This window comes from Rhincodon typus, chromosome 5, assembly GCF_021869965.1.
Source record: "Rhincodon typus isolate 14 chromosome 5, sRhiTyp1.1, whole genome shotgun sequence".
NCBI classification, from domain to species: Eukaryota; Metazoa; Chordata; class Chondrichthyes; order Orectolobiformes; family Rhincodontidae; genus Rhincodon; species Rhincodon typus.
The window spans coordinates 21058460-21086055 of NC_063336.1; the positions used below are offsets into that span (position 1 = coordinate 21058460).

Genomic DNA, 27596 nt, shown 5'->3' on the forward strand with positions numbered 1-27596 from the left:
CACTTTCAGCCTAATGCCTTAAAATATCATAGGATCAAGAGTCAATGTCCCAGGGCGACTCTCACCCACTGTATACCACAGTGTCGCCACTTCTGCTGGGTCTGCCCTGTTGGTGAAACAGAATATGCCCAGGACGGTAATGGTGTTGTCTGGGATATTGTCAGTAAGGCATGAATTATTTTATAGTGAAGGCACCTGTAGGAAGCAGTAATCATAATATGATTAAATTTTATTTTCAATTTATAGGAAACAAGACTGTGTCCAGAGCTGGTATTTTAAGCTTTAGTAATAGCAGTTGTGATTGCATGAAACCAGAGCTAGCTAAATTGAACTGGTACATTGGTTTAAGGATAAATCAGGAGAGAAGTAGGACAGCCTTTGAAGGTGATATTTCAGAAAACGCAGGCTAAATACATTGCAGCAAGGAAGAAAAAAATTCAAAGGGAGGACCCACCATCTATGCATAAATGAAAAAATCAAAGAAGTATCAAACATGAAGAAAAACAAATAATTACACCCAGATGGCTGGCAGTTCAGAAGATTAGTCAGAATACTTAAAAAATGCAAAGAATTATGAAAATATTAATAAGATGGGAAATTAGAATTCGAGAAATCTAGCTTGAAATATGAAAGCAGATACAAGCAGAGTTTGTATAAATATTTAAAAAGAAAAGAATTAACACATTGAACGTGGATCCTATAGAAAGCATGTCTCAGGAGTTAATAATGGATAATAAGGGGACACAGACTAATTGAACAGGTTTTTGCCTTGGCCTTTAATGTACAGAATGCAAGTAACACCCAGAAATTGGTTGGAAATCAGGAAATGGAAGGTGCGGGGTGCGGTGCTCAAGAAAATTACAACCACCAGGGAAATGGTACTGAGCAAACTGTTGGAGTTGTGAGCTGCCAAATCCCCAGGCTTGATGGACTTCATCCTAAAGTTTTAAAATATCCTGGTTAGTGAGATTGTTGATATGTTGTTTTTAGTTTTCCAAAATTCCCTGGATTTGGAGAATGTTCCATTTGATTAGATATTGACAAATATAACTCCTTTACTCAAAAAGGGAGGGAGACAGAAAGCAGAAAATTACAGATCAGTTAGCTTAAAATCTCTCATTTCAATGGTGTCAGAATCTATTAATAAAGACGATATTGCAGGGCACTTTGGAAACATTTAAGGTAATCAGGAAGAATCAACATGGCTTTCTGAAAGAGAAGTTATGTTTAACCAATTACTTGGATTCTTTGAGAAATTAACACACAGTGTGGATAAAGTGGGACAGTGGATGTATTGTACTTTGATTTCCAGAAGGTGTTAAATAAATCATTGCAGAAAATAAGAGGTTGTGATGTGGGAAGTAACATATTGGCATAGGTAGAAAATTGTCTAGCTATCAGGAAACAGTGGGCATAAGTGGTCATGTTCAGGTTGGCAAGAATGTAATGAGTCGTGTGCCACTAAGGTCAGTACCGAAGCCTCAACTTTTTAGAGATAGCAGGAACTGCAGATGCTGGAGAATCTGAGATAACAAAATGTAGAGCTGGATGAACACAGCAGGCGAAACAGCATCAGAGGAACAGGAAAGCTGACGTTTCGGGTCTGGACCCTTCTTCAGAAATTTCTGAAGATGGGTCCAGACCCAAAACGTCAGCTTTCCTGCTCCTCTGATGCTGCTTGGCCTGCTGTGTCCATCCAGCTCTACCCCTTATTATCTCTGTCATTTGTTTTGTTTGTTTCTCAATCCTTAAATTTAATTGGTTAAGTTTCATTGGTTAAGGAGATAGACCATTAGACCCGATATTCATTGGGTCCCAGATGCCCCGTGACCTAATTACTTCATTGTCCATTTGTATTTCTATAACTTGCAGTACAAATGTTATGACCTAAAGGCTTCTGCGATTTCTAGAATGTGGAAATCATTATTGTTCGAAGAAAAATCCTAAATATAATTAACACAATGCATGAAGAATTAAATATGGAAATGAATTATGTTATCATTAAATTTCAGTAATAATAATTTCTATGGTCATACCTATGCGAAAAAAAGTGAATTTGAATATTTGAACCATGATCAAATAGCATAAAACTCAGGAAGGTTAAACAATGAGAGATAGTAAGAACTGCCGATGCTGGAGTCAGAGATAACACAGTGTGGAGTTGGAGGAACACAGCAGGCCAGGCAGCATCAGAAGAGCAGGAAAGCTGATGTTTCAGGTCGGTGGTATTGTGCAAGGAAATGATCTCAAGATATTTCTTTTATATCTATTAATAGTGTCCTGATTATGACTTGTGTGAACGTGTGTCTGGACAACGTCAAGATCCTCTCACTGGGAAAATATACCAGCAAGAACAATGGAACCCAGACAAAGGAGACAAAGATAAAGCCAAAGCAGAACCTGAAGAAGAAGAGACTGAAGAAGAGGAGGAAGTAGTTGAGGAGGTTGAAGAGGTAAGCGTTTAATTTCCTGTCTCAATTCCTGCATTATTACAATAATAATTTGAAAATTGAAGTTGGGATTTTGTGTTCCTGGTAGGAACATCTAAATGAGATGTAACTCAAATTCTCCAATCCACAGTTCCAGTAAGTGTGGCTTTCAGCAGGCTATGCTGGATTGCAGAAATGACATATCTAACTGCTTAAAAGAAACTAATTGTGAGGTTGCAGTTATGTTTGCAAGATGATTTCCTTGAATTTAAATAACCTCTTAACAACACCAAGAGCTTAATACTATAAGACCATAAGAAATTGGAACAGGGAGAGGCTGTTTGGTCCTTCAAACCTACTCCGCCATTCAGTGGAATTATGGCATACCCGATATTCCTCATGACCGCTTTTCTGTCCTTTCCCTATAACCCTTGATTCTCCTACTGATCAAGAATCAATCTATCTCAGCCTTAAAGATATGCAAGGACACTGTCCCCACAGGTCTCTGTGGCAAGGCATTCCAAGGACTGACAATCCTCTTGAGAAAAGAAATTCCCCCAATTTCAGTCTTAAATTGGTGTCCCCTTGTATTGAGACAATGGCATCTGGTTCTAAACTTTCCCATGAAGGGAAACAGTGCATTTACCCAGCCTAGCCCGTTAAGAATCCTTTATGTTTCAACGATATCACCCCTCATTCTTCTGATTCCAGTGAGTAGAGTCCCAGCCTATTTAGCCTTTGCTCAGAAGACAGTCCTTCCAAACCAGGGATCATTCAAATGAACCTTCTCTGTTTCCGTAGATAAGGAGACCAAAGTCTCACCACTACTTTGTACAGACGCAGTAAGACTTCCCTATTCTTGTCCTCCAACCGCCTTGATTACCTGCTAGCTTTCTGTGTTTCATGCATAAATACCCTCAAGTCACTTTGTGTTATGGAGTCATAGAGTCCATGCTAACTTTGCTTGATTAGATTTAGATTTTGTCAATGTTCTGCTATTACCTTTCTTAATACTGGATTCTAATATTTTTCCAACGAAGATATTAAACTAATCAGCCTACCGTTACTCTCTTATTGTTCACTCCCTGTTTGAAAGGGGTGTCGTATTAGTACTTTTCCAGTCCTCTGTTGCTTCTCCAGAGTCCATAGATTTTTGGAAAATTACTACCAATGCATCCACTATCTCTGTAGCTGCGTCTTTTGGGAACCTAGGATGCAAGATTTCATGGCCAGGGGACTTACCTGCCTTAAGCTCCATTAGTTTGTCTAATACTATTTCTTTAGGGATTGTTACGGTACTTAATTCCTCCCATGTATTCTTTAATATTAATAGAATTTTCAAAGTATCTTCCACCCTGAAGACTGATTCAAAAGGTCTGTTTAACTCCACTGCCATTTCCCAGATTCATTTTCTAAGGGGCCTATGTTCACTCTGACCTTGCTCTTCCTTTTATATATTTAAAGAAGCTCTTTTGGTGGTTTTTATATTCCTCACTAGTTTGCACTCAGGATTTATTTTCTGTCTTTAATTTTTTTTTAGTCCTCCTTTGCTGGATACTGAATTTATCCCAGACTGACTTTGGCACCTTTATATGCTTTTTCTTTCAACTTAATACCCTCAATAACTTACTTGGTTAGCTATGGTTGGTTTATCCCTTTCTTAGAATCTTTCTTCCTTATGGAATTACTTTTGCTGAGAGTCATGAATTACCTTCATAAATGTCTGCTACATGCTTGTTTACTGTCATTCCTGTTAATCTATCTGCCCAGTTCATTTTAGTTAACTCAATCCTCATTTCATTATAATTCCCTTTATTTAAGTTAAACACAGTTGTTTCCAACCCAGGTTTTTCACTCTCAAACAGAATATTAAACTCTATCATTTTATGATCAGTACTTTCTGTGGGATGTTTTACTCAATCATTCATTAAAGTTGTCTCATTACCCATTACCAGACACAGATAGTCTGTTTGCTGGTTGCTTCCATGACATTTTTTTATTCATTTGTGGGATGTGGGTATGGCTGGCTGGCCAGCATTTATTGCCTGTCCCCTACTTGCCCTTGAGAAGGTGGTGGTGAGCTATCTTCTTGAATCACTGCAGTCTACCTGCTGTGGTTTGACCCACAATGCCCTTATGGAGTGTAGGAGCATACTCCCCCTGACTAGGGGCAAAAACGCAGGAGGCAGACATGATTCAGGCAAATGGAAGATGTTTATTGAACCAGAAACTGGTTGATGCAGGGAGACAGCCAAAAAATCTTCCCCAAATCAGAAGGGAGATCAATGGCACACTGATTTTTTTACAGTGAAAATACAGCATTTTATACACTTTGTGACAGTGATCAAATACAGCATAGTCACTTTCCTGCTCTCTGAATCCACAACCCAATCCTGTGGTTCACCTAATCAACGATGGGCATTCCTGTGGACAACCCCAGATTCCCATGGTCTTATGGCGTTTGTAATCTCTAGGCCTTGGGATCTTTCTATGCATTCTATTCATTCAAAATTCAAAAGTTTACTGGCTACACTCCTTCGGATCTGTCTCAGGCTTCCAATCTCTAAGGACAATGTGAATTCTATGATTCATTGTACTACATGCACATTATTTTATCAAATCCAGCAATTCCTCTAATATTTCCCACTGTCCCAATTGCATAATGTTAAAAAAATCAGTTATTTTAAACTAATTTCTATAAGGTTAATTACTGTTATAAAGTTAACTATAAATTGTAATGTTATACAACTTCTTCTACTATTAGCATTTTGTAATTTGAGTTGTGAGCAATCTAACTTGTTCAAGGCATAAGAGGAGGTATCTCCTAAGACTAGTTAACCTTCATCTAAGCTTAAATGTTATTTAAATGCTTGTATTATATTCTGGTTATGTATTGAAACCAACTACTATGATTGAAGCATTTTTAACTAGAAACCATTTAATATCGCAGGTAGCTTCAAAGAAGCAACTATTTACTACGAAATAACTTTAGCTGTTGTCCTTGCAGCTGCTCAGAGACTTAATCTAGCACTTGATGTTATTGATTTACTGCAACAATCATCCTTTCACTAATAAGGCTGGAATTCATCATTTATCTGTCCTAAGGCATCCTTTTTATCAGAACTGTCTCGGATGGGAGCATGCAGTGTTCTTTTACTGACCTAGCAGTTCTGTTCAAAGGTACCATTATATTTCACAGTGTGAACAGGCTGCTTAGTTTTGTTTAGCTTCTGTCTGCCATCTTGTAAGCAGGTATGGACTGTTTAGTGTGGTCAGATACAAGTCACCTTACATGGCCAGGTATAGGTCACCCTATAGGGAAGGAATTCCAGGATTTTGACCCAGCAACAGTGAAGGAACGATGATATTTTCCAAGTCAGAATGGTGGGTGGCTTGGAGGGGAATTTGCAGGCAGCCATTACCTGCAAGGAAGCTATCCTTGATGTTATGTGTGAATTCATTGCCACAGCGACCCTTTCCAATTTGATTAACCCAATCAACATGAAGAATACAGTCACCCATGATTGAGGCTCTATTATTTTTATATGCTCTGATTATTTGTTGATTTATAGCCTTTCCCACGATTGGCTATATTGCTCCTACCAATGCCTTCTTTCTCTTACCTCTGCCTAAATGGACTCTACATCGTTTGAGCCTAGATCATCTCTCATAACTGTTTTTATTTCATCTCTTATTAACAGTGCTACTCACCACCTTTTCCATCCCTCCTATGTCTCTGAAAAGTCAAATGTCCCTGATTGTTAAATTCCTAGTTTTGATCTCCTTATAACCATGTTTCTGTCATGGTTATAAGATCATTACCTCAATTTGTGCCGTCAGTTCATTTACCTTATTCTGCATGTTTGGTGCATTAAAATACAAAGTCTTAATGTTTGTTCTATTATCGAATTTCCCTATACTTTATGGTTCCTTGGTATAATATGACATTCACACGTTCTGTTCCTTCCTTTTATTTTCCAGTAACAACCAACTCCCATCGCTAACCTGCAATCCTACCTTCACCCTTACTATTGATTTTACAATTTCTTCAATCTCTTCTGGTCCATCTTCTACCTGAAAAAGACAGCTTCCTGATGAGGACTGACCCTCACATGGACTGCCTTAAGACTCCGACCACTATTTCTGGGGCTAGCAAGCTAGGCTGTATTTATCGCTTATACACAATTACCTTTGTCCCTTTCGCCTACCTGCATCTGAGGGTTAGTTTTTATTCTTGTTGGGAGCAAAATTTATATTTTCCTAAACACAGCATTGAAAATAGGGTACAAATGCCAGATGATTATTTGAGGTCAGCTTGTAGAACATTGTAGCCTGGTGGTATTTATTGTTACCTTCTAATTTGTCTTACTTTTTAGAAATTGTTTATGTTTGGGGGAAACAAGCACCTGCTGAAAGAACAGTTACATGAGATCTCATGCTAATATCTCATACTAAGTACAAAAAAAAGTATATTTGTACATAAAACATATTACCATATTATTGTATGATATTGTAGTTTTTTAAATGTTACAATCCTTTCCCCTGATTTTATTTAGCAATTGTTGTCTGTAGGATTTAACCACATTTTATTAATGATCATTTCAAAGCTAAATGCATCAATGAAATATATTTTCTGAATGTTTGCAATTAGGATGAAGGTTTAGATCTTGATGCAGGCCTTATTGCACGTTTAGTGAAGAGACCCGATGATCTTCGCGCAATTATTGAAAAACAAGTCGCCCTATACAAAGACAAAATGTTGAGGCTTTTAGAGGTAAGGAATAATTTCATAGGTTTTCAGACTTAACTTGATATTTTGTGACTACAGATGTTTTTGCAGCACCTGCAGTATTCTTATATTTTTACATTCTTATTATAATATAATTGTATTTCTCTATACATTTTTATATATCTAATCTGTACAGGATTATATGGCTGATCATGATCGACAAAATGTGATAGAATTGGATGGAAACAACAAGCCAGATGAGTTGTTTGTGGTAAGAAAATTGTGATCAAGCATTTTAACAATGCCATGTTTTTAAGCTTTATTGAAACAATTCAATGTCAACTATTTGAAGTGTGGTGAAGTCAGAAGATTAAAGTGCATCAGTAGAGAAACTACTTCACTCGATTGGAATACATACCTGAGAGTCATTTATTGACAAATTTCAACATTGTAAAACTACTTTAATGTTTTCCCTATTTCAAAGTGCATGGACGAGGGTTCGAATCCCACCACTGCAGGTGGTGGAATTCTTCTCAGGAATTAATAGTCTAATGATGATCACGAAACCACTATCAATTGGTTCTCTATTGTTCTTCAGTCAGGGAAATCCACCAACCTCACTTTGCCTGGCCTACATGTGAATCCAGACTCACAGCAATGTGATTGACTCTCAACTGCCCTCTGTTGTAACAATCATTATGAAGTCTCAACAAAGAATTGAAACTGAATGGACCACTTGCCACTCACAAAAGACAAAGGCTTAAACAGCTAAGCCTGCAAAGTCCTTCTGACTGCTCTCGTGCCAAAATTGGGAGAGCTCTCCCATAGACTAGTTAAGCAACAGCCTGGCATATTCATACACACAGAATCAGACCTTACACAGAATGTGCCAGACACCACCATTACCATCCCTGGATATGTCCTATTCCATTGGCAGGACAGAACCAGCAGAGTTGGCAGTACAGGTATTTCTGCTATAACGCGTGATTCGTTAACGTGAATTGGCTGTAACGTGATTGATGAGTGGTGGACACTGTTTAGATAATATGAACTTTCTACTGTACAGTATAGCGATTTTGTATAGTGATTTCCCTAAAACCCAATTTTCTATGCCAATTTTCTATAGCGCGATTTTCTAAAGTGCGAGGTTGCACAAGAACACAACTGTCATGTTATAGGAGAAATACCTGTACAATTATAAACAGTTGGAATGGAGTTACCCTGGAAATCCTCAACAGTGACTCCTGACACCATGAAGACTCATGGAATGAGGTTAGACATGGGCAAGGAAACATCCTGCTGATTACCACCCCTCACCTGATGAATTAGTGCTCCCCCCACGTTGAACAACACTTGGAAGAAGTATTGAGGGCGGCAATGATGCAGAATATACTCTGGGTGAGGGGGATTTCAATGTCCATCACCAAGATTGGCTTGGCAGTAGTACTACTGATTAAGCTGGTTGGTTCCTTCAAGTCATAGCTGCTAGACTCGGTCTATGGCAGGTGGTGAGAGAACTTACAAGAGGGAAAAACATACTTGACCTGGTCCTCACTAATTTGCATGCCACCCGTACAGCTGTCCATTTAGTATCGGTAAGAGTCACTAGATAGTATAGGTAAGAGAGTCCTTGTGGAGCCAAAATTTATGATTATTTGGAAAAGCACAGTTTGATTAGAAATAGTCAGCATGGCTTTGTGAGGGGCAGATCATGCCTCACAAGCCTTATTGAATTCTTTGAGGATGTGACAAAACACATCGATGAAAGTAGAGCAGTGGATGTGGTGTATATGGATTTTAGCAAGGCACTTGATAAGGTTTCCCATGGTAGGCTCATTCAGAAAGTAAGGAGGCATGGGATCCAGGGAAATTTGGCTGTCTGGATACAAAACTGGCTGTCCAATGGAAGACAGAGGGTGATAGTAGATGGAAAGTATTCAGCCTGGAGCTTGGTGACCAGTGGTGTTCCGCAGGGATCAGTTCTGAGACCTCTGCTCTTTGTGATCTTTATAAATGACTTGGATGAGGAAGTGGAAGGGTGGGTTAGTAAGTTTGCCAGTGACACGAAGGTCGATGGAGTTGTGGATAGTGTAGAGGGCTGTTGTAGGTTGCAACGGGACATTGATAGGAATCAGATCTAGGCAAAGAAGTGACAAAGGAATTCAACTCAGAAAAGTGTGAAGCGATTTATTTTGGAAGGTCGAATTTGAATGCAGAATACAGGGTTAATGGCAGGATTCTTGGCAGTATGGAGGAACAGAGGGATCTTGGGGTCCACATCCATAGATCCCTCAAAGTTGCTATGCAAATTGATACGGTTGTAAAGAAGGCATATGGTGTGTTGGCTTTCATTGGCAGGGGAATTGAGTTTAAGAGCCATGAGGTTATGCTGCAGCTCTATGAAACCCTGGCTAGACCAGACTTGGAATATTGTGTTCAGTTCTGGTCGCCTCATTTATAGGAAGGATGTGGAAGCTTCAGGGAGGGTGCAGAGGAGATTTACCAGGAGGCTGCCTGGACTGGAGGGCAGGTCTTATGAAGAAACGTTGAGGAGCTAGGGCTTTTCTCATTGGAGCGAAGAAGGATGAGAAGTGACTTGATGCAGGTGTACAAGATGATGAGAGGCATTGATAGAGCTGATAGCCAGAGACTTTTTCCCAGGGCAGAAATGACTGTTACAAGGGGGCATAATTTTAAGGTTTGATCTTAGAGTAGGAGAAGAGGTCAGCACAACATCGTGGGCCGAAGAGCCTGTACTGTGCTGTACCGTTCTATGTTCTATGTTTAAAATTTTGATTTCACATTTCCAGCTCCAGGACATCTCTGCAGGAATTGCTTAGGATAGTGTCCTAGACCCAATCATCTTCAGCTACTTCATCAATGACCTTCCCTCCACCATAAGTGCAGAAGTGGGAATGTTTGCTGATGATTAAACAATGTTCAGCGCTATTCACAACTCCTCGGATAATGAAACATTTGCATGTCCAAATGCAACAAGACCTGGACAGCATCCAGAGTTGGGTTGGAAAGTGTTAAGCAACAGTGGCTTCCTTTCCACATTAGGGAGCCTCCTTCCCTCCCAAATGAATTCTACTGCTGCAGCACTCCCTTCCCCTGGGTAAGATCTCTCCATTACATTTGCCAGACAATGACCACCACTAAGAGTCAATCTAAGTTTCAGCCTTTGGTGATAACGGCATCATCATTACCGAATCCCTACTACTATCTAGAAGGACAAGGGCAGCAGGTACTTGGAACATCAAGCCCTCTATGTCACTTACCATCCTGACTTAGAAGTAACAAGGTGTAGAGCTGGATGAATACAGCAGGCCAAGCAGCATCAGAGGAACAGGAAAGCTGACGTTTCGGGCCTAGACCTTTCTTCAGAAATGGGGGAGGGGAAGGGGATTCTGAAATAAATAGGGAGAGAGCGGGAGGTGGATAGAAGATGGATAAAGGAGAAGATAGGTGGAGAGGAGACAGACAGGTCAAAGAGGTGGGAGTGGAGCCAGTAAAGGTGTGTGTAGATGGGGAGTTCGGGAGGGAATAGGTCAAGGGAGGGGAGATTTTGAAGCTTGTGAAGTCCACATTGATACCATTGGGCTGCAGGGTTCCCAAGCGAAATATAAGGTGCTGTTCCTGCAACCTTCGGGTGGCATCGTTGTGGCACTTCAGGAGGCCCAGGATGGACATGTCGTCTGAGGAATGGGAGGGGGAGTTGAAATGGTTTGCGACTGGGAGGTGCAGTTGTTTAGTGCGAACCGAGCATAGGTGTTCTGCAAAGCGGTTCCCAAGCCTCGGCTTGGTTTCCCCGATGTAGAGGAGGCCACAACGGGCACAGCGGATACAGTATACCACATTGGCAGATGTGCAGGTGAACATCTGCTTGATGTGGAAAGTCTTCTTGGGGCCTGGGATGGGGGTGAGGGGGGAGGTGTAGGGGCAGGTGAAGCACTTCCTGTGATGCCACCCGAAGGTTGCAGGAACAGCACCTCCTATTTCGCTTGGGAACCCTGCAGCCCAATGGTATCAATATGGACTTCACAAGCTTCAAAATCTCCCCTCCCCCAACCGCATCCCAAAACCAGCCCAGCTTGTCCCCGCCTCCCTAAACCTGTCCTTCCTCCCACCTATCCGCTCCTCCCACCTCAAGCCCCACCCCCTTCCCCTACCTACTAGCCTCATCCCACCCCCTTGACCTGTCCGTCCTCCCTGGACTGACCTATCACCTCCCTAACTCCCCACCTACACTTACCTTTACTGGCTCCATCCCCGCCTCTTTGACCTGTCTGTCACCTCTCCACCTATCTTCTCCTTTATTCATCTTCTTTTCGCCTCCTCCTCTCTCCCTATTTATTTCAGAACCCCCTTCCCCTCCCCCATTTCTGAAGAAGGGTTTAGGCCCGAAACGTCAGCTTTCCTGCTCCTCTGATGCTGCTTGGCCTGCTGTGTTCATCCAGCTCTACACCTTGTTATCTCAAATTCTCCAGCATCTGCAGTTCCTACTATCTCTGACTTAGAAGCATATCACTGTTCTATCAATGTCACTGGGTCAAAATCCTGCAGCTCCTTCCCTAACAGCATTCTAGGTCTACCTACAGGAAATGGCCTATAGCTATTCAAAAAGGCAGCTTGTCACCATCTTCTCAAAGGCAATTTGAGATGGGTACGAAATGCTGGTATGACAGACACACTCACATCCTGTCAATGAATGTTTAAAAATTCCCACTTTAAATCATTCCAATTTTATTTGAATGTCAGGCAAAAATTGTACAATTCGAGAACCTCTTGGCTATGCATTTCTTCCTGTTATATACACCTTCAAACCATGGCTGAATTTCACATGCCCCAACTGAGTAGAGAGCATGTAAAATTCCCCAGGTAACCCTTCCACTGCCCTTTCTCAGCAGGAAAGTAGGGGAATGGGGTTGTATCTCCATCAGTGGCTTCCTTTCCACATTAGGGAGCCTTCTTCCCTTCCAAACGAATCCTACTCCTGCAGCACTCCCTTCCCTGGGTGAGATCTCTCCATTACACTTGCCATCATCAAAATTCATGCAGAGACCCTGTTGCCTGAAAAGTAGGATTCAAACCTTTACCCAGGTATTGTTCCCTTGTGCGACAGGTAAAAGGCAGGGAACTGGCTCAGAACTTAATTAAATAAACCTTTCTTTATTTAACTCTTTAAGTATAATACTCAATACAAAACATTCATTGCAACATTTGCATCTTATTTCATCTAACAATTTCAACTTTAACTCACTTTATTCAGTTTCACTCAATCTTACTTTACTTAATCCACATTTAACCCAAACTCTTATTAACTCTCTAACTTTGGCTTAAATCAAATACTATCCTGATTTGAGTGAAGAAGCCAACTTTTGTTCTCTAAGTATGTCTTGCCTCATGGTTCTTTGTCTTCTCTGAAGGTGACGTCAGGGCACACGCTTCTCAAATATGTTCTGGAATGCTTCTCCTGAGAAAATTCCTTTGCTCTACTAACTTATCTGAAAATGTGCTCTGTTTCCAGCAAGTTTTTTGTCACTCAGCAAATGAATTGATCAAAGGCTGATCAGATTGTTCGATCTCAGAGAATGGTGTTTACTGGGTTAAAAAACACTCACAATGTTTACACTGAGTGGTAAACAGCAACATTCCATGCTCCATATAAGGTAGTTTGGTGCCTGTATGTCTAAAGACAACCATAAAACCTGCCTTATTTGGTTTACACAGGAAACTGCCGGTCACAACATATCCTGGCTGCAGTTTCAACTGAGAGTTTAAGTGAGAGTTTAACTAGCTTGACCAAAATTCCCAGCATGGTTGATCATGGGTGATTTTAATCTGCACATAGATTGGGCAAATCAAATTAGCCACAGTGCCATAGAGGAGGAATTCCTGGAGTGTATACGGGATGGTTTTCTTGACCAATATGTGGAGGAACCAACTCGAGAGCAGGCCAGCTTAGATTGGGTACTGAGCAATGAGAAGGGAATCATTGCCAATCTAGCCGTGCGAGACCTCTTGGGGAAGAGCGACCATAACATGATAGAATTTTTGCATCAAGATGGAGAGTGAAGTTTGTTGATTCGGAGACTAGGGTGCTGAACCTGAATAAATGAAACTACGAGGATATGAGGCATGAGTTGGCCTTGATAGACTGGGGAGAGATACTTAGAGGGATGACAGTGGATAGGCAATGGTAAAGATTCAAGGAATGCATAGGGGAACTGCAACAACTGTTTAGTCCTGTCTGTCCCAAAAGCAAGATGGGTAAGAGGCCAATCCATGCCTTACAAAGGAAATAAGAGATAGTATCTGATCCAAGGAAGAGGTATATAGATTGGCCAAGAAAAACAATAAATCTGAAGTAACAAGGTGCAGAGCTGTTTGGGAGCAGTTTAGAATTCAGCAAAGAAGGACAAAGGGATTGGTTCAGAAGGGGAAAATAGAGTATGAAAGTAAGCTTGCAGGGAACATAAAGACCGATGCCAAGAGTTTCTATTGGTACATGAAGAGAAAGAGATTGGTAAATACAAATGTAGGTCCCCTACGGACAGAACCGGGGCAATGTATGTGAGGAGACAAAGAAATGGCTGAGGAACTGAATACATACTTGGGTGCTGTCTTCACAAAAGAGGACACAAATCAGATTCCAGAATTGTTGGAGGATGCAAGATTTAGTGAGAGGGAAGAACTGAGGGAGATCAATATTAGTAGAGAAATGGTGCTGGGAAAATTGTTGGGATCGAAGGCCAATAAATTCCCAGGGCCTGATAATCTACATCCAAGAGTACTTAAGGAAGTAGCTGTAGAAATAGTGGATGCATTGGTGGTCATCTTCCAGGATTCTATAGACTCTGGAACAGTCCCTGCAGATTGGAGAGTGGCTGATGTCACTCCAATATTCAAAAAGAGTGGTAGAGAGAAAACAGGGAATTATAGACTGGTGAGCCTAACATTAGAAGTGGGGAAAATTCTCGAATCCATTGTCCAGGATTTTATAACAGATCATTTAGGAAGCAGTGGCAGGATCAAACAGAGTCAGCATGGATTTATGAAGGGGAAATCACGCTTGACAAATCTGTTGGAATTCTATGAAGATGTAACTAATAAAGTTGACCAGGGGGAGCCAGTCAATGTAATATATTTGGACTTTCAGAAAGCATTTGACAATGTCCCACATAAGAGATTAATGTGCAAGATTAAAGAGGATTGGACTGGGGGAAGTGTATTGAAATGGATAGGAAACTGGTTAGCAGAGAGGAAACAGAGAGTAGGAATTAATGGGTCCTTTTCAAATTGGCAGGCAGTAACTAGTGGGATGCCACAGGGATCGGTGCTGGAACCCCAACTATTCTAAGATATGTTAATGATTTGGATGAGGGAACAAAAAGTAACATCCCCAAGTTTACAGATGATACCAAGTTGGGTGGGAGGGTGAACTGTGACGAGGATGCAGAGATTCTTCAGCATGATCTCGACTGGTTGGGTGAGTGGGCAAATCAATGGCCAATGCAATATAATTTGGATAAATATGAGGTTATTCACTTCAGAAGTAAAAACAAGAAGGCAGATTACTACCTGAATGGTTGTAGACTGGGAGAGGGAAGCGTGCAGTGGGACCTGGGCGTCCTTACTGAAGGTAAGCATGCAGGTATAGTAGGCGGTAAAGAAGGCAAATGGTATGTTGGCCTTCATTGCGAGAGGTTTCGAGTACAGGAACAGGGATGTGTTGTTGCAGTTGTGCAGGGCCTTGGTGAGACCACACCTGGTAGATTCTGTGCAGTTTTGGTCTCCTTTTCTGAGGAAGGATGCTCTTGCTCTCGAGGGAGTGCAGTGAAAGTTTACCGGGCTGATTCCAGGGATGGCGGGTCTGACGTATGAGGAGAGATTGACTAGGTTGGGATTGTTTTTGCTGGAGTTCAGACAAATGAGAGGGAATCTCATAGAGACTTAAAAAATTCTAACAGGACTGGACAGGGTAGATGTAGGGAGGATGTTCCCAGTGGTGGGTGTGTCCAGAACCAGGGGTTACAGTCTGAGGATTCAGGGTAGAAGATTTAGGATGGAGATGAGGAGTCAGTTCTTCGTGAAAAGAGTGGTGAGCCTGTGGAATTCATTCCCACAGGAAGTAGTTGATGCCAAAACATTGGATGTATTCGAGAGGTGACTAGATATAGCACTTGGGGTGAGTGGGATCAATGGTAATCAGGAGAAAGCAGGATTAGGCTATTGAGATGTATGATCAGCATGATCATGAAGAATGGCGGAGCAGGCTCGAAGGGTCAAATGGCCTCCTCCTGCTCCTATCTTCTGTGTTTCTATGTTTCTGTGATTGTGGCTCTTAACCAGTCTAGCAGCCATTTCTGCTGTTCGCCACCTGATCAGAACTCCCACTTGACATTCTACTTCTTATCATTCAAAAGAGCAATGAGTAAAGTTAATTGTCATTTGTATCAGATGTGATCGATATTGCTTTTTATAGCAAATATATTGTACCCCATTTTAGAACAGTAATTTCAAGGAAACAAGTAAGGGATGTCTGGTAGAGTTTGAAACTGAAAACTGAGAATGAAATAAGAAGGACTTGCCGCTCATGATTTTCTGATGTCACAAAGTGCATCACAGGAAATGAAGTACTTCTGAAATGTAGGCACTATTGTAAAGTAGGGAAACATGGCAGCCAATTGCACACAATGAGGTCCCACAGACAGCATTGAGATTAACAACCTGATGATTTGTTCTTTAGTGACACTGCTTGAAGGGCAATTTTTTTTTTAAGTCCTGAAGGGCAAGTGATGCTTCAGTTCAACTTTCATTTGAAAAACAACATCTCAGACAGTACAGCATATCTTCAGTACTAATTGACATGTTGGTCTAGATAGTTTTGCTCATACTTGAATTCATGACACAATTCAGAAGCGAGTGTACAATCAACCTAGCCACAGTTTACTCCTTTGATTGTTAATTTTCTGAAGAAAGGTCTAGGCCCGAAACGTCAGCCTTCCTGCTCCTCTGATGCTGCTTGGCCTGCTGTGTTCATCCAGCTCTACACCTTATTATCCTTTGATTGTTACTTAGTTCAGAGAAACCCCTACTCCCAGACAAAATGCTTTTGAAAGTTTCATCTCAGTTCAAATTGAAAAGCGCAATACAATATTACATGGACTAAATTATCCAAAGCATGCAGAATAGTTTACTTCAATTAACCTTGAGTTGAAGAAATGTACAATTTCATCTAGAAATAAAGGCCAAAAAATCCTTTGGTCCTGTTACCTCATTTTCTTATTCTCACTACAAATATATTTTTCCACCTTGTTAAAATTACTTATGACTAATGTCTTATTACGCATTAATCTGTTTTTCCCATAATTTTACTATCTTCTACATTCCATTTTTGGAGCAGATTTTTGAACAGTCCTGTTTTCAGTGTACTAGAATATAACATTAGGAATAATTTTGAGGATTTCAAAAAGTCGTAATGAAAAGTTTAAGTGTTTATTTTGTAATAATTTCTATTTTGTTTAATTCATCTTTATTTATTGCAAATACAAGCTACAAAATACTGTTTTATATGCAGATTATTAATGAGCCTGTAGTTGTTTGTAATTTAAATTTGAATGTGTTCAAACAATATTTCTTTCTTAAGTGTACTTTTTGAGGAGTTTTCTTTTTCTTTGCTTTTTAGTCAGTGATGTACAAATTGGAATTCCTGGGTTTACAACCTGCAGCTCTAGTACAATCCCTAAATGAAGAAGATGAAGAAGAAACACCAGAAGAAATTGAAGATGTGAGTAATTGTTCAGGAAGAACAGCCGTGTTCTATTTAAGCATTGAACTAATGTCTTAATTTATTTTTCAATTTATTTTGAATTCTCCATTCACCTTGACATCAAGCATTGCTATCACTAGGCATCGCTACCATAGACTAATATAAGGTATGCTTGGCATGGGAGAAAGCACTGCAAATGGTTCATCCACAAACATTTGTTGATCAATTTATTTTGTATTTTAATCTCTTGTCAGCAAAATTTGGATTACTGAAAAAATCCACGGTCTTCTGCTTGATACTTTGTTGCACAGAAAAGCATCTTGGGTTAAATATGCATAAATGTTGTTTTCAGTTTTCTTCTTCAGATGATCCCTTACTCAAACATGTTCTGTCCATTCTTGAATAATTTCATTATTGAGCTAACTTGCATTCAGACATAATTCCACCTAAATATATGTAGCAGATAGTGCTCCTCTCTGATTCTGTTTATTCTGATTTAATTGAAGGCATCATCCATGATTAAATTATAACAGTCATTGTGGAGTCACAGTTTGGTACAATATGGTAAATTATTTCTTTGAACTTTATTCTCATGATTTGAAATATTTATATTTTACCTAACCCAATGAATGAGTGTTTTTCCAATATGTTGGAAGAATGGTTACAAAGTAGAAAAGGATCATTTGGCCTATAATGACCGTGCTGGTTTTCAGCAAGAGCAACTCAGTTAGCCCTTTCTCATTCACCCTGTAAATATATTCCTTTTAGATGCTTATTCATTTCCCTTTTAGAAACCTTATTGTATCTCCTACTATTTCACTCTCATTTGGTACATTCTGGATCCTAATGACTGACTACATATAAAGGTCTTTCTACGTGTTACCACTGGTTCTTTTATCAATCACTTTAAATCTGTGTGCCCTGGTTCTCAGCCTTTCTGCCAATAGAAACAGTTTCTCTCTATTTTTACCATCTAGATCCCTCCTGGCTTTAAATGCTTGATCAAATCTTAACCCAGCCTTCTCTTTTCTGAGAAGATCAACCTGCAATCTGTTAAAATCACTGAGGTTCAGTCTTCCTGGAACCATTCTTGTAAATCTTTTCTGCATCGTCACTAAAGCCTTTACATCCTTCCCAAAGTGTGGCAAATTAGTCACATACAATTTCTTCATAAATCTGTGATCAGCTGGCACACCAGTTGGTCAGTTCTTTGCCATATATTGCTTTTAATCTACATTTAATGCTTTTAAAAGTAACAGAAGCTTTCCTCGTTTTTTTGTTTCTTTCTGTTTTGTTTTATTGCATTGGGAATCAGAAATCTATCTGTATCAGTCCTCAATACAACACAAGCACTCTGCCCCACAACTCTCCATGGCGAGGAGTTCCAATGACTCAAAACCCTCTGAGAAAAGACATTTCTCTTCTTCTCAGTCTTAAATTAGCACGCTTTATTCTTAGACTCTGCCCTTTGGACCTTCGATAATCTCCCATGAAGGGAAATGTTCTCTCAGCATTTCCCCTTTTAGTCTCAGTTTAAGAGGTTCTTGTGCAAAGTTTATACTAATATAATGGCATGAATTGAGAATTGATTCTCAGACAGGCAAAGGAGAAGATGAGTAAAATTGAGATAACATGGTGTAGAGCTGGATGAACACAGCAGGCCAGGCAGCATCAGAGGAGCAGGAAAGCTGATGTTTTGGATCTGGACCCTGAAGTAGGGTCTAGACCCGAAACATCAGCTTTCCTGCTCCTATGATGCTGCCTGGCCTGCTGTGTTCATCCAGCTCTACACTTTGTTATCTCAGATTCTCCAGTATCGGCAGTTCCTACTATCTCTAGATGAGGAAATTTGTCATTTTTAGAGTGGAAGGCAGTGACAAGTATGGTACCACGGGCCTCAGCTATTCGCTATTCACAATATATATCAATGATTTCGATGAGGGAATCGAGTGTAATATTTCCAAGTTTGCTGATGACATGACACTAGGTGGGAGTGTGAGTGATGAGGAGGATGTAAAGAGGCTTCAAAGTGACTAAGAGAAGTTGAGTGAGTTGGCAAATACATGGCAGATACAAGATAATGTGGATAAATATGAAGTTGTTGAGTTTGGTAGGAAAAGTAGAATGAAAAGATTATTATTATTAAATGGTAATGGATTTTGAAAGGGAAACTTGTGTGTCCTTATAGACTGGTCATTGAAAGCAAGCATGCAAGTGCAGCAGCAGTTAGGCAAATGTTATGTTGCCTTCATTGCATAAGGGTTTGAATACAGAAGTAAATAAGTAAGTCTTATTACAGCTATACCGGCCTTGGTGAGACCTCACCTGTAATATTGTGTGCAGCTTTGGACTCTTTACCTCAGAAAAATATACACAACATAAAGGGAGTGCAGCAAATGTTAATCAGTTGATTCCTGCGATGGCAGGTTTGCTTGAGGAGAGATTGGGTTGACTGAGCCTGTATTCACTGGAGTTTAGAAGCGTGAGGGGAGAAATATATAAAATTCCAACAGGGCTAGACAGCCTGGATACAGGGATTAGGTTTTTCCTGGCTGGGGATTTTGGGGAGGGAGTGATGTGGGGTCTGTGGAGTCCAGAATGACAGGCAAGTTTCAGGACACACAGATATTTCGTATTGAGATGAGAGGAAATTTCTTCATACAGAAGGCTTTGGAGGCTGAATTTATTAAGAAACAAATAACTAGATTTCTAAAGGTGTCTAGGGATATGGAGAGAGAAAGAGCAAGAGTACAGTGTTGAGGTAGAGGACCAGCCATGGTTATGTTGAATGGTGGAGTGGGTTTGATGGACCAAATGGTCTACTATGTTCTATGTTTCATAATGATCTCAACTAATGTTATTACTGGACAAGTCAGATCCCAGATTGAAATCTGGCTTGATCGATGATATTTTTTTTTTAGTTTCAATAAGATGGTTTTTCAGTGAGGCACAATCATACGTTATTGTAGATTTCGATTTAGCAATAAAACAGAAGCTTCTTATGCAAAAGAAATGAAAACATAATGGAATGAACCAAACTATTTACATATCACACATTTAAAGATTTTGAAATACACAGTAGAAGTACAATCTCATTAATCCTGACAGTATTCTATTGCAGTGGTAAAACAAGAGAGAATGTCCTTTCCTATCCCACTTTTTCACTTAGCTATGGCTTCAATTCTGATCATTGGAATCTGATAGCCTTTTGCTGAGCCTCCATACAACTGAGCATGAACTATTGTAGCTTCAAATAACTCCTTCAGGTTTTTAACCAAACACCTATTCTCTTCTACCTATTTTTAACAATTCTAAATTATTTTCACCCTTTCTCAGGAATAACTGTTTTACACATCTACCTTCAGCAAAGAACCCTGCAGATCTTCCCTAACCTGAAGCTAAAAAGCAGTTTTCCAAGCTATGGATGTTTCCACTAAGCTGAAAAATAAATTCCTGAATCTTCTACTGAAAGCTTAATGCACTGAACTGTTTACTTTGTTTCTCCCAATGTAAACAAAAACCCATTATTGTCCAGGAAGTCTTTCTCTCTCACTGTGTTTTAAAAGAAATCACCATGGCTACAGAAATTGGTTAAGTTAATCATGAAATCCCTTGAGACATACAGAAAACCCGTTTCCCACAAGTTCAAAATTCAAAAATCTAAACCCAAAAATAAATGATAATAAAATATATGTAAATCCTCCACATTACGTCATCGTTTCTATAGGTCGCATCTTACTCCTGATTCCAGCAGATCAAGCCTCATCTGCTCAATCTTGCATCATAAGACACCCTGAGTATTTCAAGTATTAGTCTATTAAACCTTCTCAAACTCCTTCAGTGCATTTACATCCTTTAGTAAATAATGTCACCATACTTTACACGTATTCCAAATGCGGTCTCACCAATACCCGATATAATTGAAGCATATTCTTCCAGCTTTTGTATTCAGTTCCCGTCGTGTTTACTGATAACATTCTGTTAGCTTTCCTAATTATTTGCTTTAGCTTCAAAATAACCTTCTGTGATTCACAACCAGAACCCTCTCCATCTTAGACCCTTGCAATCTCTCATCATTCAGATTTTTTAAAATTCTTCCTGTCAAATGATGTAAGTTCACATTTTTGCACACTATACTCCATTTGTTAGATCTTTTTCAACTTACTTAACCTACCAGTATATTTTTTGTAATTTCCTGATGCTTTCTTCACAGTTTACTTCACTACTTATCATTTTGTTTTTAGCAAATTTTCCCATCACATCTTGCATCACTTTGTCTAAGTCAATTATATAAATTATAAAGGCAATGAAGTCCATTAGACATAGGAGCAGAAGTAGGCCATTCAATCCATCAAGTCTGCTCCATTATTCAATGAGATCATGGCTGATCTAATATTCCTCAATTTCACTTTCCTGCCTTTTCCCATGACTCTTGGTTCCCTTACTTATATTAATAATTTAACTCAGCCTTGAGATAAATTGAGATATTTATTGACCCTGCCTCAATAACGCTCTGCAGTAAAGAATCCCACAGATTAAAAACCCTCTGAGGGAAGAAATTTCTCCTCGTCTCTGTCTTAAATGTGTGACCTCTTCCACTGAGATTATGCACTCTGGTCCTAGACTTTCCCACAAATGGGAAACAAGCTTTCCGCATATACCGTGTCAAGCCCCTTAAGAATCTTGTGTGTTTCAATAAGGTCACCTCTGATTCTATTATATTTCAATGAGCATAGGTCTAATCTACTCAACCTGTCCTCATAAGACAGTCCCTCCATATCTAGTATCAGCCTAGTGAACCTTCTTTGGACTGCCTCCAAAGCCAGTATATTTTTCCGTAGATAAGAGGCCTAAAATTGTTCACAGTATTCCAGCTGTAGTCTGACTAGTGCCTTATACAGTTTTAGCAAAACCTCCCTACTTCTCTTGTTCCCTTTGAGATAAAGGCCAACATTCCATTTGCCCTTCCTATTACCGGCTGAACTTGGATGCTAGCTTTTTGTGATTCATAAACAAGTACTCCCAAATCTCTCTGTTCCCAGCACTGATTCCTGTTGTCACATCACTGGTAACATCTTTCCAACCTGAAAAAGATCTATTTATACTTACTCTCTGCTTCCTATTAGCCAACCAATCTTGTATTCATGCCAATATGTTACCTGTACAAAATGAGCTTTTATTTTCCAAAATAACCTGAAATGTAGCATCTCATAAAATTTCTTCTGGAAATCTAAGTACAGTTCATCCACCAGTTCCCCTTTATCCACAGCATGATAAGAAACCTCTTCAAACACCTCCAATAAATTAATCAAACACAATTTCCCTTTCACAAAACCTTGTTGACTCTGCCTGATTGCCTGAATTTACTCAAGTGACCTGCTGTAACTACTTTAATAACAGCTAACATTTTGCCTATGACAGCTGTTAAGCTAACAGGCTTGTGGTTTCTTGCTTTCTGTCTCCCTTTTTGAAAAGAGGAGTTAGATTTGGTATCTTCCAATCTAATGAGATTGTCCCTGAATCAAGAGGAGTTTACACCAACTAGCTTACTAGACACTCCTTTTCAGAACCTTGGATAAAGTTCATAAGGACCTGAGAATTTATTAGTCCACTGCTCCAACAATTTACTCAGTACCACTTCTCTAATGATTGTGATTTCCCTGAGTTTTTTTTTTGTTCATTAATGGGATGAGGGTGTCGCTGTCTAGGCAGCATTTATTGCCCATCCCTAATTGCCCAGAGAGCAGTTCAGAGTCAACCACATTGCTGTGGGTCTGGAGTCACATGTAGGCCAGACCAGGTAAGGATGGCAGGTTCCTTCCCTAAGGGACATTAGTGAACCAGATGGCTTTTTTTGACAATCAACAATGGATTCATAGTCATCATTAGATTCTTAATTCCAGATTTTTTTTTACTGAATTCAAATTCCACAATCTGCCATGGCGGGATTTTGAACCGGGGTCCCCAGAACATTATCTGGGTCTCTGGATTAACAGTCCAGCGATAATACCACTAGGTGATTGCCTCCCTTCCCTCCTGGAGTTCCTTCTTCCCTTTCATTTCCTGATTTATTGCTGCTTTAGGACTGTTTTTGAATTCTTTATTATTAAGGCACATGCTGCCTAAGCTGCTGGCACATCCTTGAGTTCTGACATTGAGGTGTTGATGCTATGCTTTGACATGTCTGGTAGACTGATTGTTCAGTGTTCTCATGGCTCAGGCTGTCCGTCTCTCCCTGTGTGCTAAAAAGCAAAGCAAGCCACAGAGTCTGACAGCCTACAGTTAAGCTTGAAAGACCTTGTGCACTAAGAAAGCAAAGTGAGCCACACAGCTTATGGCAGCCTTTAGGCCAGAATTGAAGTTGGTCAGTGTGAGGTAAGAAAGCAATGTAAAGTGGGCAGAGGCTGAGTGAGTGAGCAGAAAGAAGTCAAGGTGAGAGCATAAGATGTATGTTCATGTCAGCACAGAAGCATTCTCTGTAGATGCATGAGATGCATGTCGGTCTCTGCAAGCACAGTGACCTGTCAGAGGCATGTGAGTCATAGGTATCCTGAAATGCCAAAGTGTTGAAAGGTTGAGGTGGTGTGACAGTTGATCCAAGAACAGTCATGATGATGTGTTGAGGTTGGTGATTTGCCAGCACCAACTTATGTAAATGAAGAGTCTAGGAGAATGGTGGTCATGAAGAAGTCAAGGGTGCCTAAAGAAGCCATTGTATATTGCCTGGGATAAGCAGTCAGTGATTTGTAGCTGCCACATAGCCGCTCATATTTACGTGTTGGTTATTTGTGTGTTTAGCTTTTAGCTGGGAGAGGAGAAAATTGGAAGTGGAAGGAAATAGGACAAATGAGCGATTTAAAATGATAGAATCAGAGAATTATACAGTGCAGAAGAGGCCCTTTGCCCATCAAATCTGCACCAAAAAAAACAACCTTAAATCTATACAAGTCTCACTTTCCAGCACTTGACCCCTGGCCTTGATTGCTTTGACATTTCAAGTGGCTGTTCCCCTTGGTAAACTTATGCAACATCCTTGGATTCTCCATAATCTTACACACCCGTGCAAAAGCATCTCATTGAAGAGCTTTTCATTGAAGTATTCACCACTCAGAGGTGGGATTCTAAATTTGCTATTTAAGCCTTATGGGGAATATCAAATACTTATTCTTGACATTGAAATCTAATATTTTTATTGTCATCATACTTTGCCATTTTTTTTTACCATTACTGTCATTAAGTGAGGAAGCAGAAATTCTACTGCCTCTTTCTACATTCTTTTCTATAGTCTTTACCAAATTTACAAGCTTGGAGCTGTCTCTGTTTACCTCCTGAGATGTGGAAAATATGGTTTAAGACTCTCTTTTGATACATGCTAATTGAGTGCCACTTAAAACAATAACTTCTGTGATTTTACAATAAGACAATTTATTCATAGGTATATTTGGATATTTTACTGGTAAAATCGAATGCATTCAGCATTTAATTTTGTTTGGAAATTATTCAGTTATGACAGCTGTGTGTTTTGAAATCTGGAGGACCTTTTAAGCTACTTTCTGAGTCTTAAAAAATATGCACTTGAGTGCAAGACCCATTATTTGTGGCAACATTCTTTGAACATTTCTTTCCCATTCAGTTGCTGCAAAGTGGCAACTCTCCATAAAAAAACTACTTCCAATGTATAAATTATCTGTATTTATTTTGAACTTAATGGTCTCTCAATTCATCCACATAGTCTTTATTTTCCAGATGCTAACCAGCTTATTAAGCTTATAACAGGTAGAATGTATCTTGCCTGCTGTTTTGCGAAAGGAAAGAAAATCATTGTAACACGTCTCAAAGAAGCATTAGGTCCTCTACATTTACAAGTAAAACAGTTTGTTTGAGCTTAAAAGTTTAATTCAGTTGACCATAATAGGACTGTGCACCGTCAAGGACTTGATTTTCTCAATCTCTTAAAATCTACTTATGTGACTGTGAATCCAGGAGGAGCAAGATTTTCTTCCTCCTAATTCAACTTTAAAGATTATATGTCACCATAATGCACCCACCCTCACCAATCACCATCCACAATCCCCTAAACTCTAATTCCCTTGGATTCTGATCCCAGTCCCAATTTTTTTTTTGATGAATAACAATTTTTGTGTTAAAATTATAATTAACTCTATTTTTAACTGCGTCAGAGAGTTTTACACCAAAATGACTTGATGATATTCTTTTTAAATTTTCCTAAACAGGATGATCTGTTCCGATCTGTTGCAGCAATGAAGCGTGTTGCGCCTGGATACCGCTGGCGTAGGAGCAAGTGGGGTCGAGTGTGTCCTGTCTCTTTATTTGAAGGCAACTACATTTTGGGCAAATTGCAGTTTGTTGCTAGGTAAAGTTTCAGGAAAATTTCTGTTTCTGGTGATGCATTGATGTTTCATGATTTTAATACCTCAATGCCTTTTACAGTAGTTTTTTTCACCACTTTCACAAATCATTTAAAAAGCTATTGTGTCACTATTGTATTACAAACGGAAAATGGTTTGATGTCATGATTTCTTTACTTCTGATTTTGTAACATTGATGGCATGTCAACTACATATTTTGATGAAGATATTTCAACTTTTAAAAATAAGGATATTGGAAGACAAGACCTTTTGACTGTAAGAAACTTACTTCTCTAGTATGAAAGGCTGGATTGTTAAGTACTGTTAGGGACAGGATTTAAAAATTGTTTTCCCATAGGTCACCATTGCGTCACAATGCCTCCAGAACAGTTTGCAATTTTTAAAGTGCCTGCACAGAAATCTGCTGTCTGTCAATAAACAGCCACTTAAGTTTCAGAAGGAACTTGCCTAAAGGCCTGCTTGGAACAAAACAGGATTTTCAATCCTTTTTCCAGAAAAGCTGAACAATGTGACACACCTTAGAGCACAGCTGTCCAGGTAATAGAAAGTTAATTTCCATCCTCCCTTTCTCTTCATGGTCAGCATTTCACAGGGATTGTTCCCTCTATAACACACTGGTCCACTCCTTCATCATTGCTAACACTTCCTTACCACTACCATGCACCCCCAACTACCTTCTCAAGGGCAGCAAGGAATGGGAAATGAAGTGCAGTCCTGACTTTGGAAGATGGAATGTGGCAGTCTGTTCCATAGTTGGCCTTGTTGACTTGAAAGCCTTTCGACCAAAAGAGCCCAAAAGCTGAGAGTATCCTGCCCAGACGAAGGCTCACCATGGTCAGCTTGTACTGCTGGAGGCTTTTGGATCATAGCTTACAATCTCATGATAACAAGACATTCATTCAGCAACACAGAAGGTCAAGGAATTCCAAAATAACAAGAACCATTTGTCCTTTCCATTAATTTCAATTTGGGTTACCTGAAAGATTACCAACAGAATCTTAAGCAATTAATCAAAGTCTAAACTAGCTCATTCATCCTTCAAGCATGTTTTAATTAGGCTCTTTCTGGTCTGTTGAGCTCTGTAAAGTATTGATTTGCCATTCTTTCTTGGACTGTCCTCCTGGTCAGTGTTCTGATATTCAGCCTCATCTTCATCCTCAAAAGATATCCGTCATTCCCTCACTTTGGCTGCATCACAGCCATCCCCCTTAGTCAACTGCAATTGTGAAGAGCACAGTGTGCCACAATGATGCAGGAAACCCTTTCTGGGTTATTCTGAAAGGCCTCACTTGCATGCTTCAGGCATCAGGACTTCATCTTAAAGAGGCAAGTAGGCCTATTGTCTATTCTACTGTGACTTCCGTCAAAGCATGACCTGTATTGTATCTTCATTCTTCATCAGTTGGAGGTTATTATAAACGTGTGATGAGCCAGCTTTGGATGGTGATGGACCTTGACTCCCAGCAGCCTTCCCTGTATGGGCCATGGATTTCAGAAGAAGGCTGGAACCTGTGAATTCTCTAGCATGGAAGAGCCATTAGCACGTCCAAGGATATCTGATGCAGATCTCCATAATTTGGAAGCAATAGGTGAATTTAATTTAGAGTGGAAGTCGTTTCTGCTGATAAATTCTGCATGTTGTTGATAGAGCATGCTGAAGGCTATATAGGTGCAGTTGATAGCACCCTACATATGTGGGAAACCAGAAATGGTAGAGAATTCCAGTGCCCAAGTGGGTGGACGCTCATCATCACAATGGAATGATTTGAAGAGCTGTGCTGTAAGAAAATGCATGATTTAAGATTTGGTTGCTTTTATGGCTCAAGTCTTGGAAGGTGCCACATGCAAGCTGGTCCTTTAAATGAGCAGGTGGTATAAAAATCCAAGACAGCTATGATCTAGATGGCCACCAGGATGGGACTGCCACCTTGTCCTTATCAGTGCAAGTCCTCCTCCAACAGATGTGGAGGTACCTTCGACATGGACACTACCATTACATCTGGGAACACCACCCACTACATGTACAGTAGATACTGATGTGACTCAGCCAACGTTGCAGGCAAGGATGCCCCGAGGCATGGTACATTGGCGAAACCATGCAGACAGTACGACAATGGATGAATGGACACCGTGCAACTATTGCCAGACAGGGTGCCACCTCCCAAGGGGGGAACGCTTCAGCGGTCAAGGACATTCGGTCTTTGATCTTCACGTAAATGTCCTCAAGAGGCGGATTTCGGGATACACAACAACGCAGAGACGCTGAGCAGAGG

At 40.0% G+C, this 27596-nt stretch overlaps 1 protein-coding gene across 1 annotated transcript in view; it reads left to right on the forward strand.

Annotated features, from left to right (window-relative positions):
- ak9 (adenylate kinase 9) overlaps positions 1-27596 on the forward strand; it is a 166282-nt gene that overhangs the window by 25224 nt on the left and 113462 nt on the right. Inside the window, exons 7-11 of the mRNA XM_048596817.1 lie at positions 2277-2453; positions 7081-7203; positions 7355-7429; positions 16850-16951; positions 25168-25307. Of these exons, the coding sequence (XP_048452774.1) occupies positions 2277-2453; positions 7081-7203; positions 7355-7429; positions 16850-16951; positions 25168-25307 (617 nt within the window). The remainder of the gene's footprint in view (positions 1-2276; positions 2454-7080; positions 7204-7354; positions 7430-16849; positions 16952-25167; positions 25308-27596) is intronic.